This window comes from Muntiacus reevesi, chromosome 11 (assembly GCF_963930625.1).
Source record: "Muntiacus reevesi chromosome 11, mMunRee1.1, whole genome shotgun sequence".
Lineage (NCBI taxonomy): Eukaryota > Metazoa > Chordata > Mammalia > Artiodactyla > Cervidae > Muntiacus > Muntiacus reevesi.
The window spans coordinates 33,549,528-33,570,338 of NC_089259.1; the positions used below are offsets into that span (position 1 = coordinate 33,549,528).

At 38.7% G+C, this 20,811-nt stretch overlaps 3 protein-coding genes across 4 annotated transcripts in view; 2 read left to right on the plus strand and 1 right to left on the minus strand.

Moving 5' to 3' along the window:
- Positions 1-6,486, plus strand: part of ZDHHC20 (zinc finger DHHC-type palmitoyltransferase 20) — a 64,321-nt gene extending 57,835 nt beyond the window's left edge. Inside the window, exons 11-13 of one of the 2 annotated variants that reach the window (XM_065901782.1) lie at positions 131-246; positions 1,632-1,709; positions 2,987-6,486. In XM_065901782.1, coding sequence (XP_065757854.1) covers positions 131-246; positions 1,632-1,669 — 154 coding nt within the window. In that variant the 3' untranslated portion in view covers positions 1,670-1,709; positions 2,987-6,486. The remainder of the gene's footprint in view (positions 1-130; positions 247-1,631; positions 1,710-2,986) is intronic. The other variant, XM_065901783.1, reaches the window with a different exon arrangement.
- A 374-nt stretch (positions 6,487-6,860) lies between these two features.
- On the minus strand, positions 6,861-7,512 carry MRPL57 (mitochondrial ribosomal protein L57). Its single transcript, XM_065901784.1, has 2 exons — positions 7,424-7,512; positions 6,861-7,331 (listed from the first exon to the last, which is right to left on the minus strand). Exon 2 carries the CDS (start codon positions 7,324-7,326, stop codon positions 7,018-7,020), a length of 309 nt encoding a protein of 102 aa, XP_065757856.1. The 5' UTR covers positions 7,327-7,331; positions 7,424-7,512; the 3' UTR covers positions 6,861-7,017.
- A 27-nt stretch (positions 7,513-7,539) lies between these two features.
- Positions 7,540-19,257, plus strand: SKA3 (spindle and kinetochore associated complex subunit 3). Its single transcript, XM_065901781.1, has 9 exons — positions 7,540-7,732; positions 8,824-8,888; positions 8,999-9,164; positions 10,210-10,609; positions 12,973-13,055; positions 15,032-15,117; positions 16,279-16,461; positions 17,816-17,943; positions 18,222-19,257. Exons 1-8 carry the CDS (start codon positions 7,630-7,632, stop codon positions 17,939-17,941), a joined length of 1,212 nt encoding a protein of 403 aa, XP_065757853.1. The 5' UTR covers positions 7,540-7,629; the 3' UTR covers positions 17,942-17,943; positions 18,222-19,257.
- The last annotated feature ends 1,554 nt before the right edge of the window (positions 19,258-20,811 follow it).

Consider the following 20,811-nt stretch of genomic DNA (forward strand, 5'->3'; position numbering starts at 1 on the left):
TTTCAGAGTGCTGAGATCTCATGCGTTGCCCTTACATATTTAGGAAAAGGAATACTAATTTGCTGCTTATTAATTAAGTACCCTTAAGCGAGCATTAAACTCTTTACTGAATGATTTGCTCTTCTTTCAGTATTGGCTCAAATCAGCCCTTTCCTATCAAACCGCTTAGTGAATCAAAAAACCGCCTGTTGGACAGTGACTCTCAGTGGCTGGAGAGTGGATCTGAGGAAGGTGTTGGCGGATCAGGTAATGCTTGTCATCTGAAAACATTGCTTCATCCGCTTAAAATGAAAACCACCAGACTTAATAAATGTGGAAAAAGCAAAATACGCTATGTGATATTTTAAAATACTAAAATATTTGAAACTTTTTAATAAAATGTCTTCTTTGTGGGTTGTTAGTGTTGATTTGGAGCTTTCAGGGAGGCAAGGGTTCATTGAGGAAGTGTAGTGAAAGCAAAATACACTTATGTGATATTTTAAAATACTAGAATATTTGAAACTTTTTAATAAAATGTCTCCTTTGTGGGTTGTTAGTGTTGACTTGGAGCTTTCACGGAGGTGAAGGTTCAGTGAGGAAGTGTAGTGTTTTCTTTCTGTTCACAGTTTTTTGTTTTTCCTTGTTATCCAGCCATGTATTTCATCACCTCAGATGTAGAAAGTTGTTTAGGCACAATATTCTGGATAATGTTTAAACAAGGTTATTCTTTAGGGTCATAGCTTTCGCTTATTTGAAAATAATTTAAGTCTTTATTAAACTCGTTATGATTGCTTCTGTTTTGATTTGGTTTTTTGGCCACAAGGCATGTGGGATTTTAGCCCCCTGACCAGAGATCTAACCTGCACCCCCTGCATTGGGAGGTGATGTCTTTAACCACTGGACCCTGAGGGAAGTCCCTGAAAAGATAATAATTTTGGAATGCCTTGTACTCTTTGGCTGTCTTTTCTTAGTATAAAAAGAGTTCATTGAGTATATTTTAACTTTTTAGTGATGACTCTTAATCATTTCATGAATTTGTGGATACGTTCTAGAACAGTTGGTAAGATAGAAGTGGGATTTTGAGTCAGGCCTGGATTTGTAATAGGTAGTCTGACCATTTACTAGCTTTATACATGTCTGTGGTTCTTAATAACACTAGCAATAATATTCTTCTTGCACTCTAGGAAAATGGTTTGGAGATTCAGATCCATTTGTAACTAACAATCAATTTGTAACTAACTGTAAGAAAGAGCCTAAAACTTGAAAACTTATTGTCAGAATTTCTGACTTCTTATTGTTTTGGATTTCAGCAGCATTTAAATTCTCTTAACTGATCATCATTAAGGCCTTCATCCAGGTTATTTGCCCCTCAGTATGAAGTCAAGGGAAAATCAGGTTTTTGGACTTGAAATGACTGCCGCTAAACATCTTTAGAGCCAGTGGACATTTTCACCTAGTGTGAAAACCAGACTTGCAAATCTTAGCAATGCTTTCCTTCCTTCTGGGTTCTAACAGCAGACAGATGGTTGGCACCAGAAACCTATTTAGTGCTTACATAAGACTTGGTTTTACTGTGATCGTCAATTTTAACGTTTAGCTAGGAACCTAATACTTCTTTTTCTGTCATGTCATATATAATTATGTGCTTACAGGGACAAATAACCATGTAACAGTGGCAATAGAAAATTGAGTACCACTTGTTCATAACTAACCAATTGAATAAGAGCAAGGTAAGACAGTATAAAGGTAATTTCTCCAAAAATTGCCCTTTATTTGCATGTCATACTCTCAAGAGAGTCTGCAGTTGAGTCTTTCTCATTCTTTTCATTATAGTATCAAATAGCTCAGGACAGATTGAAAGGTCACAGCTGCCTACCTCCCAGTTTTCTTCCCATTCCTAGCACAGTCTTACTAAGTATTTATTGGTAGATTAATGAAGAAATGAAGAAAAATTGTTTAGGATTGGTATATGGACAACTAGCCTTTTCAGTAAATGGTACCTTATTAATTTATTTAAGGGGAAAAGGTGACTTTTGCCCAATGCTGAAGAAATTTGATCCAGAAAAGAGTGAGACTTAAGAGGTTCATTGATGCAGCAGAAAGCAGTTCTCTGTAGCTAAGTACCCAGGCCAGTGATGTCGTCCCTGTGCCCAGCAACAGTAGCCAGAGGAGGTTGACTTAAATAGGACTAGGAGCCTTTGTGAGGGCAGTGCTGACGCTGACACTGACCCACAGGGACACTGAGCTCTCGAGAAGACAGCTGTGCACGTGTCAGTTGGAAGCTAAGCTCACTCGCTCAGAAGCGTCACGTGCAGCTGTTAGGTTTTTTTAAAACCCGCGTGTGGTGTTTATTGGTTCCCTGTTGCTGCCTAACAAAGTATACACACTGAGCGGTGTAAGACAGCACACCTCTATTACCCCAGTTGTCCTGTTCTTATCTGTAATCTCACCTAGGAACATCTGCTGCCTCCTGGGTGTCTGTCATTAGCATTCAGTTCCTTACAAGGACCTGGAGCCCGTGTGCACATCACCAGCCCCTCTTGGGGCTCCCAGCAGGCAGGGGGCAGCCTGAGCCACAGGCGATAATCACATTTCACCGGCTGCCCCAGGGAGAGCTGGTCCTCCTCAGACAGGGCTCCCGGTCCTGGCTCTGCTCTTCTGTGTATAGGTGGAATGATGGCTCATGCTCCTACTTAAGAATCCTCACCAAAATTCCCACAGACATCCAGTAGCAGTCTCCTCAGCTTAGGCCCGGGTTAGCAGTAAGGGAAAAGTGTAAGCCTCGGCCTCTATTAAAATGCTCATGTGATGGCTTCAGGGAGACAGTCAGTGATCTGGCCCTTGTCTTCAGCTTCTAAAAACCTTTATTATTAAGAGTATATTAGTAGAATTAAAGTATTTCCTTTCTTGTTATATTAGCTTTATACCTTAGCCCAGAGAACTGTTTAATCAATCTTATTTTCAGAAATATAAAATCAAGTTTTAATAATTGTCTCTGGTTTTGTAGGTTTACAAAAACATATTGTGGACTGATATTTTCTGTTTTCTGATCAATGGGATGAAATAATTGAAGTATAAACGAAGATATATTTTTTAAAAAAGGAAACCTTTGTACAGATTATTGGATCCACAGAAGCACTGCTCCAGAGCGGGAAGATGCCTTAATCTTAAATGAGCCCATTTGTTCAGCACTGACTCACAGCTACAAAAGAGACTTCATTTTCCTTTGGAAGTAACATTTTCTCATAATAACATGAGATGCCATAATATGAGCTATCAGGTCACATGTTACATGACATATGCATTTTTTTGATACCTGGGTTACATTATTAGAGTTGTTTCTTAGTATCCATATAAATTTTCACTCTAGAAATACAAGCTAAAAACTTAAGTGAAGTACATCTAGGTCAATATGGTGGCTGAAAGTGAATAATAATATGCAAATGACTGCTGTTTGTACTGTGTAAGAAAGAAAATAACTGCTTTTTTTAAAAAAATTGGTGTTTGCTAATTTATAGTTACTGTTTTATACTTTTCAACATTTTTAACAGATTTTTTTATTGTTGGCTATAAAATAACACTCAGAGGGATTTAGATACCTAAATATAATCATTTGGAGCACATTTGTATAATTCATTGAAGGCTTAGTTCTAAGCATTAATTAAACCAATTGTAGTTTTGTGCCCAAGGCTTAAAGAAAATTTGGCAATGTAAGAAATTTTTTATTTGTGTCTGCTTTTAATGCACTTTTTTGTTGAACTTTCATGGGTATTTATACGGGTAGGGAAACAGGTTACATGTGCTATAGAAATGTGGACATGCTATAGAAAAGCTATAGAAAAGCTGGACATGTGCTATAGAAATACTCAATACAGGATTGAGTTGAAGTGACTAGAAGAAAAAAGAAAAAGAGAAGCTGTAAGTGAGCTGTTAAAATATGTTTTCAGAGTGTTACCTGCTGTTGAGTTGACTTTCAAATTTCAATTTTTTTTTCAAATTTCAATTTTAAGACTGCAGTTTGCTTTGAAACTTTTTACATTAATCCCATAACAGCTTAGACAGCAACTTAAAATGCATTTGAATGGAGGGTAAAACTGTTCAGTATAACAATTAACCCTAGCCACTGTCAAGAAACAAATTCTCACCTAAGCAGTCATTCAAAACTTCCATTCTGAGATGGATTTCACTTTCATATGCAGGATTTTAAATCTGACTTCCTAACAGCAACCCCTTTCTGCCTAGACTAACTTACCCCCTTTTCCTTTTGAAGTCTAATCTACACGACAGAAATTGCTGCGTTAACTTTAAAGATTAGAATTCATATCCTATAAAGAGAAACAATGTACCATCCTGTTTATACTGTTTAGTCAAAACTAAAATGATTGATTGCTGCTGGAACTGGGTAGATTTTAACCAGCATCTATAAATAGCCCAGTTAGTTTTCGCTCTGTAGAATGGGAGTAGGGGAAGGGCTGTTATGAATGATTTGGATGGGAAAGCCTTTAACATTCTTTGATTTATAATTCTGCACAATACCTTACTTTACATTTGCCCAACAAATATTTTTGGACACCAAACAGTATACTAGGGATAGCTCTGTAATTTCCTAATGTAGCATAAATTTTATAACCATCTACTACAGGTTTAGTTTATAGGATTTGTCTAACTTCATGGGCTATATTACTAGATTTTAAAAGGGAAGTAATTTTTTTCCCCTTTGAACTAGAGGAATGAGTTAACTTTGAAAATACAATTTGGAATACTATAATACGGCTTCTACCTTTATTTCAACACAGTAGTCTTAATAATCTTGATTCTAGAAAATGTTTATGAGAGTTAAGGGGTATCAGTTTCCAACCAGAAACATCACTTTAGTCTGGCAGTTTGCATATTATAAGGAAATGGTAAATATTTAAACATATATGCCTGCTTTCAGAAATGTCCTCCTGGTACTTCTTATGGACATTTCTATATTCAAGTCAAAAGATTTGCATGCACTGGATTAACAACTGAGGAAACTTAATTTTCCCCTTAACCTATCTCGGTGATTTTTGATGTTTTTGTCTTTTTCAGTTCTTTCAATTTCTGTCATTTAACATCATCTTTTTTAATAACATAGTATACACCTTTTCAGAAACTTTCAGCTAAAGCCTTTGTTACCTTTGGTTTAATTAATTTATGGCCAACGTCTGCCACATTTTAAATAATAATTGACCAAGTTTATTCGTACATGTTAATGACTATTCAGCAAGGGCCTGCAGTGGGATGGGAACCAAGGAAAGGCTGTCTCCGTGGTATTTCAGCTGCTACAGATCAGTGCTGCCAACTTGTGGGGTAAAATGGTCAAAATAAAGCCCTGTCAAAATGTATTAGTAGGATCTTTGTTGCTTCAAGCACTTAAAACAGTTGTGATATTTAAGGAAAGTAAAGTTGAATTTCAGGTCTTGCCATTGCCATTAAAAACAAATTAAGACAGGAAACTTGGTTTTACCTGGGTATGAACTGACTTGAATATTCAGTACCTGAGACATCTGACCACTGTCACTGTGCCAAACCAAAGAGCAGCTGCAACTTAGTGGTCACTAAACTTGCACCGCTTACAAAAGCAGTTTCATCTTTGCGTATGGAAGAGTTTTTAAAATCCTTTTACATATTTAGTGGTTATGACCCAACGTGTCCTAAGTTAATTGAACTTAGCTTAAATCAAATATGCAATGTTTACTTGAATTTTATTTCTGTTGAAAGCAGATTTTGACTGTTTATCCCGTTGCTTAAATTACAGATTTTCAGTTATGTGAGATTCCCTTCCATCATCTTTAAAGCAGATGCATATAAGGGCTTAGTGTCAGGATCTGCATATTTGCAGCGCTGAAGACAAATGATTTACAAATGTTTTGCTTACATGTTGTTCTAGGACTAGCACTGCTATCAATGCAAAGTATTTTTAACCTGTTGAGAAATTAACCATATTTTTGCATTTCAGCCAAAATAAAGACCATATTTAATATTCTATGATACAGTTAATATGTAAACCTGAAATCATGTTTCATATGTGAACTGTATTTTCCAATTTAAATTTAAAATGCAATATAGATTCAGAAAGGTCCATATTTTTCTAACAACTTCACTTTATATTTTGTTGAGTTGCATAAAGCAGCAAGGAACTGTATTTGTATTAAAAGCTTCAGAAAGCGATTAGCTGAGTTTATCATATTTGTATGATTGCAGATAAGTCTATGCCCATAAGATGGACACTATTTTAAGGTGATCTTTAATGTTTTTATATAAACGAATTTGGAATACAGTTTACTTTGTTTGTACTTACCAAGTCCCATAAGTCTTGTATTTGTTTCCCATGAGTGTAACCCTGGACCATGACTTCGATATCTTTGCTTTGTCTTTGGGTGGCCTAACCTACATTAACATGAAGGTTGAACATTTTAAAACTTTTCTCCCGAAATCATGACGATGATTTACCTTATTAATAAATAAAGTCCTGTATTTGAACAGTTGTTGTTATTGTTATAAACTGATATTTACAAAATGAAAGAACAGCTATGATTTTTGACATCTTGAAAATCTGGTAACATAGAGTGTTGAGTTAGAAATAAGAATCTACTAATTTGGGTTAACCACAAGTATTACTTGACTGTGACAACACTGTAGCTTACCTAGGCCAAAGGTATAGATGGCTTTATCAAAAAAGCTTTAAGTTAGCTTTTACTGAACATAATTTTCAGTTGTCCACTATTAGATGTAAAGCTCAGCAGAATACGTTATTTCTGTGAGTCTATTTAACTGAAAAAGCTCGTTTATTGTTGACAGAAGGTACGGCTGCATGATCAAGCCCCAACAAGAATCTCGCACTGACGCCCCAAAAGCACAGTTGGTAGCTTTATTACGCTTCGTACAAATGACGTCTGTGACGCAGGCCATGTCCGCACCGTCCTTCAGGGAGGCGAGGAAGTAACCCGGGGCGAACGAGCCCCCACTGTGGGCAGTGGAGCTTGCGGGGCCGGGGGCCAGCGGGGCTCACGGTCAGTACCACCTCCTGGTGACGTTGAGGTGGTCGAGCTGGTCCTCCAGCCGACGGTGCGCGGGGAACTTGGCGACCTGCGCCGCCTTGAGCGCCTCGAAGGCGGCCGCCCTGCGGGCCGCCGCGTGACCGCGCTCCTGCTCGGCCGTGAGGAAAGGCCGGCTCAGCCAGTAGTGGTTCTCCGCTTCTATCTCCAGGCGACGGATCACGTTCTGCTTCACCAGCGCCGACACGGTCCGCGGCCGCCGGTGCTTCCCGATCCACTGCCGGCCGGGGATGCGGCCGCGGCACAGGAGCGCGGTCAGGAACATGGTGCCTGCCGAGGGGAAGAGAAGAGCTGACTGCACGCCAGACAGGAGAGCCCCGCCGCCTCCCGCAAGCCGCCTCGCCCCACGCTGCCCTACTCACCAGCCCCGCGTCTGGGCCGCTCTCCGCACGCCGGGGAACGACGCCGGAAGTGGGTGCCGGAAGAGACCCGTACAGCCCGCAGCCGTCTCCTCGCGTGAGGCTTCCCTATCGCGAGAAAGGCCGTTCGCGGCTACGAGAACCAATGGCGCTTCAGGTGCCGGGATTCAAACGGCCGCGGGCTCTGAGGCGGGGAGCTGGCCTCTCCTATGGATCCGATCCGAGGCTTTTGCGGGAAGCTGCGGTCTCTGGCCGTCACCCTGGACAGCGAGACGGCCCGGCTGCAGCGAGCGCTGGACGGAGAGGACAGCGGTGAGTGAGCCGCGGGAGGGACGGTGAAGGGTGTGAGGTGCCATCTCGGGGGGCGGTGGCGGGCTTCAAGTCCACAAAGTGTGTTAATAAAAACACGACCAAAAGAGGAAACGTATCGTTTCATAGCAGCTTCTCTGCACTGTTCTTGACACGTGGAGTGACTTTGATCTCACCCAAATAGGATTTCTGTGGTGGTTCAGATGATAAAGCGTTTGTCTACAGTGTGGGAGACCCGGGTTCGATCCCTGGGTCGGGAAGATCCCCTAGAGAAGGAAATGGCAACCCACTCCAGTACTATTACCTGGAAAATCCCATGGATGGAGGAGCCTGGTAGGCTACAGTCCGTGGGGTCGCAGAGTCGGACATGACTGAGTGATTGAACTGAACTGAACTAAAATAGCCCACAGTCGTAGTATCTGTATTTCCCCCAACAATCCGTATTGCCTGCAGAAACGCCAGTACTCAACACTGCTTTCTAATAAAGCAGAATTCTCCACCACTGACGTTTGTATTAGGTTTTTTTTTTAAGTTGTTGGAAGAGTAATTCAGATTTTGAGATTATTGTTTGTGTCGTAATTGTAATATGCCTTAAAATATTGCACCCTGTAGACACAGATTCCTTTTACTTTAATAATGTTGTCGATAGTTTTTCAGCCATTTCAAACCATTTATGCTTGTGACTGTGAAAACAATATATGCGCAGGGCAAAAAGTTTGAGGTAATGGGAAAGTAGAAAGAAGAAAATCTTTCCTGTAACTCCACCACCAGAAGACACCGCTATTAATTTTCAATAGCTTTTCTACCATTCTTACTTTTCGCTGTTGCTTTGTTATGCTTGACTTTGTTTACATGGTTGAGATAATGCTATAAGACACAGAATTGTATGAATGGTTTTGGGTTTTTAATATACAGCAGAATTGCTTTCCATAAAGCTTTACCTGCTTATCAATGTAGATATGTTCACTTTGAAAGTTCATCAAACTGTGTATTTCTTTACTTTTCTATATAAAGATTTTATAATTCTAAAAAACTTACATTTTCTATTTTTTCCTCCATTTCCTTGTTATACTTTTTCCATTCAATATTCATAGAAGACTTTGAAGATTGTCCAATGAGAGTTCTACATGACCTTAACTCAGAAGTACGAATTCTAAAGGTATCACTCCTACAATATTAATTTATCATTTTTATGTGGTAATTTTTACAAAATTATAAATAGACTTAGGCAAACATTAAATTAAAATGTACTTTTTTTCTTCATGAAAGGATGATGTCAATATTCTTCTTGATAAAGCAAACTTGGAAAGTCAAGAAAACATTGGTTTCATAAAAGCAACAAAAATATTGATGAAAAAGAATTCAATGGATATCATGAAAATAAAAGAGGTTTTCCAGAAGTATGGATATACTCCACGTGCCAAGAAAAATTCAGGTGTGAATAACTAGCCTTTTATAGCATTTGTTTTAGTATTAAAGAAAGCAGCATGATTAAGACTACTATAGGGTTGGCCATCATTTCTAGTTCTGATTCTGCCATTATGTGATAGACATTTGATCGTTTATTCAGCAGTCCCTGTGTTCTGGATGCAGGCAGTGCTGATGGGTAGTGCAGTGTGAAGGCAGTTCTTGCTCTCCTTTACAAATGCTAGATGAGAACCAATACAGTGCTGGATGAAAGAAGGATACAAGATAAATCTACGTGACTTAAGGATAGCTGGTTGTTGGTCAGTTTTGACAATAAGTAGCTGAGAGACCACCCTTAAGCCATGCTATTTCACTTTCTCATTCTCAGTTTCTTCCTCCATAGAATGAGAAAATCTGGGCTATGTAAATTCGTAAAGTCCTTTTTAGTTATAAAATGCTGATGATGGGTAGGAGAGCATGGTGGTTTAGAATTTAGAGTCAAACTGCCTGAGTTCAAATCTAATTTCACTACTTACTAGTTATATTCATCTTTGACCAGTTACTTTGTACCTCAATTTGTCATCTCTAAAGCAGAGATTTTGTTTTCTGACCTCATTTCAGCTGCCAGTTAAAACAAGGAAAGTAATGTCTTCAAAGAAAAAGTGTGTGCCTCTTTACTTCCCTCAATCTGTTGGATCTGTTGGTCAAGTAAATGTACAGCCTAAACTTACCCCTTTTCTCTGCCTTTGAGCCCAAAAGATTCTGACAGGGATCTATAGGGCTAGTGTTAAGAAATTGCAGTTTTATTTGTGGGTACTGATTTTTCACCTTTGAACAGTTTACTTCCCTCCTCTGATGTATCCTTAAGATGAAATATGGGGATATAAGCGGTACATATCAGAAAGTGAAAGGTACAATTGAAATTAAAAAACAAGAATATTTCCTCCTTAGAAAATAAGGAGAGAGCTTTTGCTGACAGGACATTTCAGATGGAGCTGTTTCATGTGGTTGTAGTATATGACATTTTCTAGTTTGATATTTGACCAGAATATGACCTTGATTTTTCCTCTCAGTGGATGAGCAAGAACTCACTGACTCTAAACCAGAGTCCAGTGAATGTGAACGTCCTGCAAAGCCTGACGTGAAAGATGACTTGTTGGATTCTGCTGCTGCAAGCACTTCTGTTTCTGAGAAGTCACCGCGTAGTCCACAACTTTCTGATTTTGGACTTGAGCGGTACATCGTATCCCAAGTTCTACCAAACCCTCCCCAAGCAGTAAACAACCAGAAGGAAGAGCCAAAAATTTTAACTCCATTTTCCAAATACTCACTAGTAAAAACTCCAAAATGTGCACTAAAGATGGATGATTTTGAGTGTGTAACTCCTAAATTAGAACACTTTGGTATCTCTGAATATACTATGTGTTTAAATGACGATTACACAATTGGACTTAAAAATGTGAAAACTAACAGGTAAGCAGCTTTCTTAAAAGGAATATTTTATCTAACTTTCTAAATCTTTTGTATTTATTGATTTTCTCCCCCCTAGAAGAAATCTCTCAGACAATACCTTTCTTTCAAAGGTTTCCAGGTACTTCATATGTCAAACTTCTCTGAATCACCAATCCCATCAGTAAAGTGTGAGCTATTAGTTTCCTTGGTTTAGAAGATATAGAAGATTTTGAATAATAGTCTGAAAACACTTGGTATTTGATGGGATAGAGAAGGGGGGATGAAATAAAAACTAAAATTACTAAAAAAAAAAAAAAGAAGTGGGGGGGATTGTTTCCATATGGAAACTTGGGAAGAAAAGAGGATCTAGGATAGAGCACAGATTTCTGATTTGTTGCCTGAGATGACATTCAGGAACTAAAAGAATACCTGCAGCTTGGGGGTCCCTGGAGAAAAATGGCAACCCACTCCAGTGTTCTTGTCTAGAAAATTCCATGGGCAGAGGAGCCTGACAGGCTACAGTCCATGAAGTTGTAGAGTCAGCCACGACTGAGCACAGCTTGGAGGTAAAGGTGTTGAGTTTCTTTACATGTTGGTTTTGAGGTACTCTTAAGCTTAGATATTGAAATACAAATTTGAAGCACAGTGATGAATTCCACGCTATACTGAAGAGATATGGGAGTGATCTGTATGGAAGTGGTAATTAATGTTAAAATGAAAATACCACATATCAAAGTACCACTCTTAAATGCATATCTTTAAAGAACTGTAGTTATTAAAAAAGGAAAATAAACATTCAACTTAAAGTATCAGAAAAAAATAATTGGAGAAAAGAGACAGGAGTATTTGGAAACTCATAAAATACAAGTTTCCTATGATTCAAAAAAAAAAATAGGATAATTTCAATGGATGACAAGAATTTTATGAAATTAGACACCTGTTCTTCATTTAAATTGTTTGGTTAACTCTCAGTAGAAGGATACTTCATTAATGTAATAATGTGAATATCTGCCTTAATAGTGAAGCTGTCATCATTATTAAACATCATTGGTTTTATTTTGTTTTTGTTTTTTTTAACATTGTTCTTGATGTTGTAACCAATGTAATGAGATACAAAACAGAAATAAAGATTACCGTGATGTATTTCTAGGCCATGTTTTGTACCTGGGCAACTTGAGAAAGGCACAGCTAAAATTTGTAGAAGCTTATGTAAGACTTATTTTATATAAGTATGAGATAACTACTTAAGATAATATGCTTTCCTATATTTTATTATAACTAGTTGGTAAATACAGGGGAAAAGTCATTAAAATTCTCAACAAAAAAGTAAAATATGTGAAAGACCTATGTGAATAAAGCCACTGAACATTTCTGAAAATTAGAATGAAAAAGTATACCATGTTCCTGCGCAGAATGACTGAATATTACTAAGATGTTTAATCATATCAAGTTAATTTATGGATATCATGTAATTAAAATAAAACCGTAGGTTTTTTTTTTCCTCTAAGGTGGAGCATGAGGGATGTGTGAGAAAACTATTCAAATGATTTGGAATAATAAAAAGTAAGGATAACTAAGAAAATAATGAAAAATAACAGTAATGAGGGGATCTAACTTACTAGTTATTAAAATATATAAAGCTACAATAAGTAAAACAGTATCAAATTGTGACAGAATGGACCTATTGCAGAAACAGAATAGCCCGGAAACAGCCTCTAATTTACCTAAGAATTTAATATATACTGAAGATGTTTTTCAAGTAAAGATTATTCAGTAAATTACACTAGGACAGTTTGTTAATTGAACTATTTTATTGTATTCAGTGATGTTCTTTTTTATAACTATATTTCAGACATCTGGGTAATTGGCTAGAACAACTTTAATAAGATGGCAGGGTCAGTCTTAGTCTAAACAATGTTCTTAATCTCTGTATACTGGTATAAAACTCCACTTTATGATTTTGAAACCAAGAGCTAACAGTTTCTATATTTGAACCAAGGAGTTGAACTCACAGCTTTCCTTGAAGTCAGTTATTTGTTTTTTTTTTTTGGACTGTGTGGCATGCAGGATCCTACTTCCCCTACTTGCGCCCCCTGCAATGGAAAAAGCAGAATCCCAACCACTGGACCACCAGGAAATTCCCTAAGTCAAAGATTTTTAAACACTTTTAAGTCAAAGCTGCCAATACAAAATAGTTCTTAACCTTTTTTGAGCTATGGATATACATTTAAAAAAAGAAAAGAAAAAAGATTTCCATGGAATTTATCTTCCATAAAACATAATTGAATGTCCAGACTTAATGATATATAATAAGATTAAATAATTTTCCAGAGATTTAATATTAACTTTTTTTAACTCTAATATTTCCCTACGAATCATACCAGTGAGACCATAGAAACAGAACCAGTGCCCAGCGATAATGTCTTTGCCACTCCTGGCCTCATAACCCAGCCGTTGGGAAAAAATGGTAAGTATGAATTTCAGGTTATTTCTCAGCCATACTCTTTCCAGACTATCTTTGTACAATAAATGGTGCTATCACCTAAGACATTCTAATAGCCTTCTGCATCTTCTCGGTTCATAATACTGAATTATATAAAGTACCATTATATAAAGTACCATTCCATTCAGGTTCAGTATGATTTCATACAAGAGAAATACAGTTTTCTGTTTTTCACACTCTTCCTGATTGTATTCAGTATTTTTGAGCTTGTTTGTTAACATTTTAACTTAAAATATAAATATTCACTCACCAATGTTTAATATAGAACCAATAGTACTTTTTTTGTTTGAATTTAGCTTCAGCTGATTGATTAGAGCTCTAGATTATCTTTCTTACATAAACCACATCCAGAATACATCAGCTATCATTTCAGATTTTGGATTTTTTTAATAGTAGAAAAACTTAAAATATTTTCATCTAGTGTTTTCACATTTGTCCCAGCAAACATGAAAACATTGTTTTTTATGTAAATATAAAATTGAAAATCCTAGAGTTTTATGATTTTGAATAATTATATATAATCATCTAATCTATACCAAATTTATTGGAAAACTTTTTAAGGTAACTATCCTGTCAAGTCTTTAAAGTTTTGGACATATTTTCAGAAAAGTTCTCTTTCTGTGCTAATTTCACTGACTTCTTACTAAATTAACAAGTACTGATGGCATAAACAAGTTTGAAAAAATACAATTGACTCATAGTAAATTGAGCTCAACTTACAAGAGCATGTTGGTTAAGTGTAAGCTTGTTAATAGAGCCATATTTTATTTGTTTCTTAAGGGATAGTTGTTGTTTAGTCATTAAGTCATGTCCAACTCTTTGTGACCCCATGGACTGTAGCCCACTGGGCTCCTCTGTCCATAGGATTTTCTAAGCAAGAATACTGGAGTGGGTTGCCATTTCCTCCTCCATTGGATCTTCCTGACCCAGGGATCAAACCTGCATCTCCTGCATTGGCAGCCAGATTCTTTACCACTGAGCTACCTGGGAATCACTTACTTAGTCTAGAAAATGCTAAAATGATACTATAGAGTGGCTGTTCTGGTTTACTCTCTCCAACATTGTTTGAATTCCTGTGTCTCCCATCTTTTCTAGCATTTGATGATTAGACTAGGTAAAATTTTGCCTGTATAATCATTTTGCCAACATATTTACTTTTCTCTCTAGTATTTAAGGTTTCTTTCACATTTTGTTACAGACAGCAAATCTCTCTTTATACATGGCTTCTAGGATCTCTTTTTTTTCCCAATGGCTGTTTTTCCATCCCTGACTAATCAAGTAACTTATAGTTACTTACTATAGCTTTAGAGTAAGCCCTAATATCTTGGAAGGCAAGTGACCTTCCTGACCTCTTCCTCCTCCTGTTTCATCTGCAGAAATTTGATTTTCCCATAAAGGTCTTACACAGTTTTTAATAAATTTATATGTAGGTATAGTTTTGTTGCTATTGTAAAATATATTCTTTTTCAAATATGGTTTTTATTGTTTGTAGAGCTTATACTAGAACTGTTCATTTTTGTGCATTACATTTGCACCTTGCAACCTTGCTAAGCTTTTATTAGTGCTAATCCCTGGTGACTCAGATGGTAAAGAATCTGCTTGCAATTCAGGAGACATGGGTTTGATCCCTGGGTCAGGAAGATCCCCTGGAGGAGGGCATGGCAATCCATTCCAGTATTCTTGCCTGGAGAATTCCATGGACAGAGGAGCCTGGCGGGCTACAGTCCATGGGGTCGCAAAGAGTTGGACACGACTGAGCGACTCACACTTTGAATGATAATTAGATTGTGAATATGACAGTTTTTTTTCCAGTCAAGTACACACTAAAGTTAGAATATTTTAAGTTATTAAAAATAAAGTGTACAGTTGATACTGACAAATTTTATAAAAGTTAAAGTCTTTTAGATCTGTATTTTCATGCCCTTGTATGTGTCTTCTAGATGCTGAGCACACACATTCTCCCTTGGCACCTACATTCTGCACTCCTGGTTTGAAAATCCCTTCTACAAAGAGCAGCACAGCTATGGTAAACATCCATCCCTAGTGAATCAGACACACTTATTTCCAGACTCAGTCAGTCTGTTTAGAATACATAGGCTGCAGTAGCCTTAGGGAGTGTATTTAGTATTTCCAGAGGATCATTTGGCAGCATGTATCCAGAGCTTTCCATTTTTTTCACACCCTTTAACCAGAATTTATTCTCAGGCATATTGGGGCAGAGATTTGTAACAGTAATGTAATAGCATTATTCATAAGAGCAGAACATGGGAACAAATGTCAAATGATAAAGGGGGAAAAAAGCACATTAAGGAAATCCATAAGATCCAGTGTCATGTGGCAAGCATGTTTTTGAAAAACAGATAAGAACATAGAATGTCTTCAAGAAAAATTTAACGATGTGGACAGTGATATGTATGTGTATGTACACACGTACACACACATATATTTTAAGGAAGAAGACTGGATAGAAACACCAAAATGGGTTATTCTTATACCTTTTATTCCAAAATTTTCCCAGTGAACAAATGTACTACGTACGCAAAATCTCATCCCTGGGTCAAGTTACGCACACTTAGAAAACCAGTCTGGTAGAGGGGGCTGTCAGCGGATCCTCCAGCAGAGATGAAAATGGTCTATACTGTGTGCTCTCCAGCTGGGAGTCAACTACTGAGCACATGAAATGTGTCTAGTGCAGCTGAGGCACTCACTTTCAGTTTTTTTTTATTTTATTAATAGTATAATTGCACCATGTGCCTTGTGGTAATCCTCTGTGTTCCTGGCCATGTGGAAGGCACCCCCTCAGTGTTCCCTCTGCCCCTGGGGAGACAGGCCAAGTCAGTGGGAATGGGCCACTACCTCCCTGGCAGAGCTCATCATCACTACGACTCTGACCTGGCCAGTATAGAGTTGCCCGAGTCTAGGTGGTGAATCCATCTAAATCTGGGGCTCAGCCAGCCAGTCTGCTTAGACTGCACATGCAATCCTCCCTCAGCCCTGAGTAATGAACATGGCGCTCTGTCCTCCCCATGCCCTTTCTTTGTGTCCTTGATTGTATTTAGTTGTCAGGGAAGAGGGGGTCACTTTGGGCTTCCTTAGAGATCCCAACAGAGCTAACAATTGATGAACAGTTTTTATCACTATATTACTTTATACCCCCATAATTTAATGATTTCTTTTTATTCAATAGGTATCCACAAACAGTTCATCGAATGACTTAGAAACGAAAGAAAGTACATCATTAGTTTCAAATTCAGATGAGTGCTTTGAGAATTTTGCAGATCCCTCTTCTCCTACAATTTCTTCTTATGAGAATCTGCTCAAAACACCTACACCTCCAGAAGTTACTGTGATTCCAGAAGATATTCGTCAGGTTATTTTTCTAGGCTACTGTTTTGGTTTATTTTTCCTGCAAAAAAGACCTGAAATGGATATAAACTGTATTATTTATCAGGCTAATGTGCTGGTGTGGATCTAAATCTTAATTCTGGCCTGTTAAGCCCATCTAAGCTGGCTGAGGCTCTTCAGAGCTGAGCTGTAATGTCACCATACTTTTGTGCCCTCATAAGGCATTTTCTCCTTAATTTAATGTTCTTAAATGTATTCTTAAAATATTTTCTAATGATTGTTCAAATGTGATCACCTTGGTAACCATGTCTCCTCTGAGGTTTCTGGCAAGATCAGAAATGTCATTTACCCTTTGGTTCTCCATTGTTGGAGAACTCTGAATAACTTGAATCAGGAACTTGAGATGTCCAGATGTCTTGGACCTCAGTTTGAGAAGCACTTGTTTAAATATGTTAGAATATCTGATTCTTTTTTTTGTGACCTCCACATGGCTTGCAGAATCTTAGTTCCCTGAGCAGGGATTGAACCCAAGCTCCAGCAGTGGAAGTGCTAAGTCCTAACCACTGGACCGCCAGGGAAGTCCCATAGAATATCTGATTCTTTATTTGTTTTTTTATTTTTTTATCTGATTCTTTAGTACAGCATAATTTACCAGCAGTCTGTTGGGCTGGTTTATAACAACTACTTTCTCCACTAAGTAACCACTCTGATTCTTTGAGCATCCCTGCTTAATAAAGGTTAGTGTTCAGCAGTTATTGCTTAGGCAAATAGAATTCTTAATAACCATTCTAGAAACCTTCCTAGCTTATGGAGAAGGAGAATACTTGGGGAAATACCCAAATGCCATTGGAAGGGACTCATGCAAAGATATCAGTAAAGCATTTGCTTTCCTGGCATTATAAGTTGAGGAAGGAGCATTTCCTGTCTATAGCGTCATACAGTCTCCAGTTTGCCATAGTGCCTTCTCTCTATTTCTGTGTTAAAGGAGGGAAATGTTGTATTTAACATTATCAGCTCTTTATGAAAAATCATAGTTGATACTTTAGGTTCTTCTTTGTATAATCTTTCCTTTGAGCATCTTTATCTGTCTTTATCAGCATCTGCTGATCTTTCCTTTGAGCATCTTTGTAAGGCTTGATTTGCTCTTGGGGCTGCCCTGGTGCTTGCTTCCTTTGACCTGTGGTACATTCAGAAGCTTTCCAGCCTGTATGCCTAAGCTCACCCTCTAATGTCTCCATCTCTTCTGCGCTGTGGAACTGTCTGTGCTGCTAAACATTCTGCTTCAAATAACCCCTATTTTCACATTTTCCTTGACCTTTACTGACTGTTTTATAAAGGCTTCGGATATGACATGGTAAAAGGAGTTTGCTTTCTTTCAGATTTTATCAAAATACAACTCAAACCTAGCATCTCCAGTAGCAGTTAGAGCGGTGCCACCCAGCAAAATGTTCCTTCCTCATCGTGAACAGAATGTGCAAGATGCCAGCAACAAAGAAAACTGGTGAAGGTGAGTATGTTCCCATGTTATCTGAGGAGAACATTGAAAAGTTCACATTGGGATGGTGAGTAAACATCTGGAGTTGACACTTGCAGCTCAGGACACAACCTAGAGTTCGTGATCCCTACGTCTCCAGCTCCCACACTAGTGCTCTGGACGATGTCGCTGGGAGTTCATTCCCAATTGTATTCTGTGTGAAAACAGAGGTCTTCAGTGTCGTGTCATTTGCCTTGTTTAAGGCTACTAGTTATATCCAACTGATTTTTTTTTATTGTATCTTCCTACAGAAATGATAGTGGATCCGTCCTTCCATTATGGAAACTGAACAGAATGAGACGAATGCAAATCTGATCTCACTTTGTTTTCAACATCCCTACGTCATCCCCCTTTTGAAAAACAAATTCATGTTAAAGATGAGTATGGAGACTAATAGCATAAAGGGCTTTTATTAAGTTTGATTTAATCTAACCTGTGCAGTTCAGCTGCTCAGTTTTGAAAGATCATTACTATTTCACTGATTTCAAGTTTACCCTGCCTCATGGAACTGTGTGGTTTAAGTAGTATTAGGAAGCAGGATAAATAATTTTTGAAATTTAAACATTACTGTTTGCCACTCAAATGAGGCCACCTTCAGTCTTCTCGGGGCTGGACAGTTGTTGATAGAGCTGGGCTTCTTCCTTGGGGTTAGCTCTGCCCACTGTCTCCTCATGACTGTCCCAAATCTTCTACACCTTTTATTTTAACAATGTTCTTTCAGACACTGTGGTTTACAAAAGACAGCCTAAACTGATGTAGGAAAAAAGGAATTTATAGGCCTAGGTAGCTATACTGAAGGGTGTGTCTAACATTTGGACTTAAGACACTCACCTGCTGTCGTGTCAGGATGGGTGTTTTCCTCTAAATTGTCAGTTTCATCCTCTCAAATCAGCTCTTCCCAGCACATGATTGCAACCTCCCCAGACCTCCATCTAGCCTGGCACCCAGCAGAGCCCGAGCTTCACCCTCTGGAAGCTGCTCGGCATTCTCCTGAGTGGGTGCTCCTCTCTGGACTGTCAGCTGTGCCTATGGACCTGTCTCTGAGAGCACCAGGCTACCCTGTCCATGGAGTTCAAGAGCATTATGATTGAAGTCAAGCTGATTCAGCAAAGATTATCCTCTTTTATGGTTGTGCCTTGAAAGTCAAATGGGAAGACGCGTCACGTTGTGTCTCTTTATTTCGTCAGAAAATTGTCACTGAAGAACAACTTATTCTTTATTCTAGGAACTACTGAGTAGTTATAATTTAAATTTTGCTAAATAAAATGTTAAATTCAAGATATTTAATCTTGCTTTTCAAGGTAAGCTCTGGTCAATCTTACAGTATATGAGGCTAACTCCCGAACTGTATCAACCTTTTATACACTGTTTACTGTGGCTCAGTGTTTTTAAGTCCACAGAGTGGATAGGATTGCTTAAGGAGGAGTGAGTATATTCACAATGTACCTAAGGACTGAATCCTGGAGTTCTCATTTTAGAAGATGGAAAGAGGCAGAAAAATCTAGCAAAAGAGATGGAGAGCCAGCCAGGGAAACAGGAATAAAGTATTTCAAGGAGAGTGATCAATTCTGTCAGTATTGTTGAGAATCCAAGTTAAAAAAAGACAGAATTACCACTGAACTTGTTAAAGTCACTGTTACTGACAGCATTGATTAATTCTCACAGAGTGCTCAGGATGAGTGGCTGGAGTTGGGTAGAGAGGTTGGAGGTGAGGAAGCAAAGACAGTGAACTGAGATGGCTCTTTTCATGAGTTTTATTCAAGAAGGGAGAGAAGAAATGGTGTGGCAACCAGAGGGGGTGTGAGTGAAACAGGAATGTTGGAGATGGGACATAAAAAACATTATATGAAACACTTCCAGTGGCCTGCTGGTTGTCCCCACTTGTCTTGTAAGGGCCTTGCAAATTGAGCTTGTCTGGAATTTTTCTTTCCCTGGCTCTCACCACTCTCCTCCTGTGATCCTAATTTCTGTTCCTTAGAACAAGGCTACTTCTGGCTTATCAGGCTTCAAACGTGACCCTTCAGTGTTTTCCCATTGCTCCTAAGATGAACCCAAGGTCCCACAGTGGCCTCCACGACTGCCCGTGTGTGGCCTGACCCTCGGTCACTCTCCATCTCCTCTTGCAAAGGTCTAACAAGCAGGACCACAGTCCCTGACCACACAGGTCAGGGCTGGCACATGACTGACATGAGATCTAAGAGCCAGTTCTGGGCCTTTGGGGAACTTGCCGGAAGAGCAGCATGCTTTTCTGGGTGTGCCAAGATGAACACCCAGAGCTGCAAAGGGTGAGTCCACCTGAGGAGGGGCTGCTGCTAAAGCTCCCACAGAAGACTTGTGACTCCACCTCTTCAGGTAAGTAGTTCATAAATCCATCTTCCACCCCCACCCTGCACCTCCATTTCCTTGTTACATGAAACTCTTACCAGTGTTGGCTTATCTGCTTCAGGTCTCAGATTAAAAGTCATTCTATCAAAGATTTTAACCATTTTCCCAGTCAGCACCCCATTCTCATCCTTTATAGAACTTGGTAGAATCTGTGACAGAATGTTCCTTGCCCCACCGGACCAAAGCTCAGTGGGGACAAGGAGCTCACTGGCTCCCTTGTTCACTGTTACACTGGCACCTGCCAGTCTGGAAGGTCCTAACTGGGCTAGGCATGGTACATTCATTAAATTCATCAACCCGTTGAATTTTTTTAAAGTAACCCCTAGCGAATAGGTGCTAGCATTTCCATTTGGCCCATGAGAATGCTGAGGCCTTAATGATGGACTTTTCTTGCCATGTCCCATTTCCCTCCCCAGGCCTTGCTGACTGCAAGGCCTTGCTGACTGGGGTGTACCC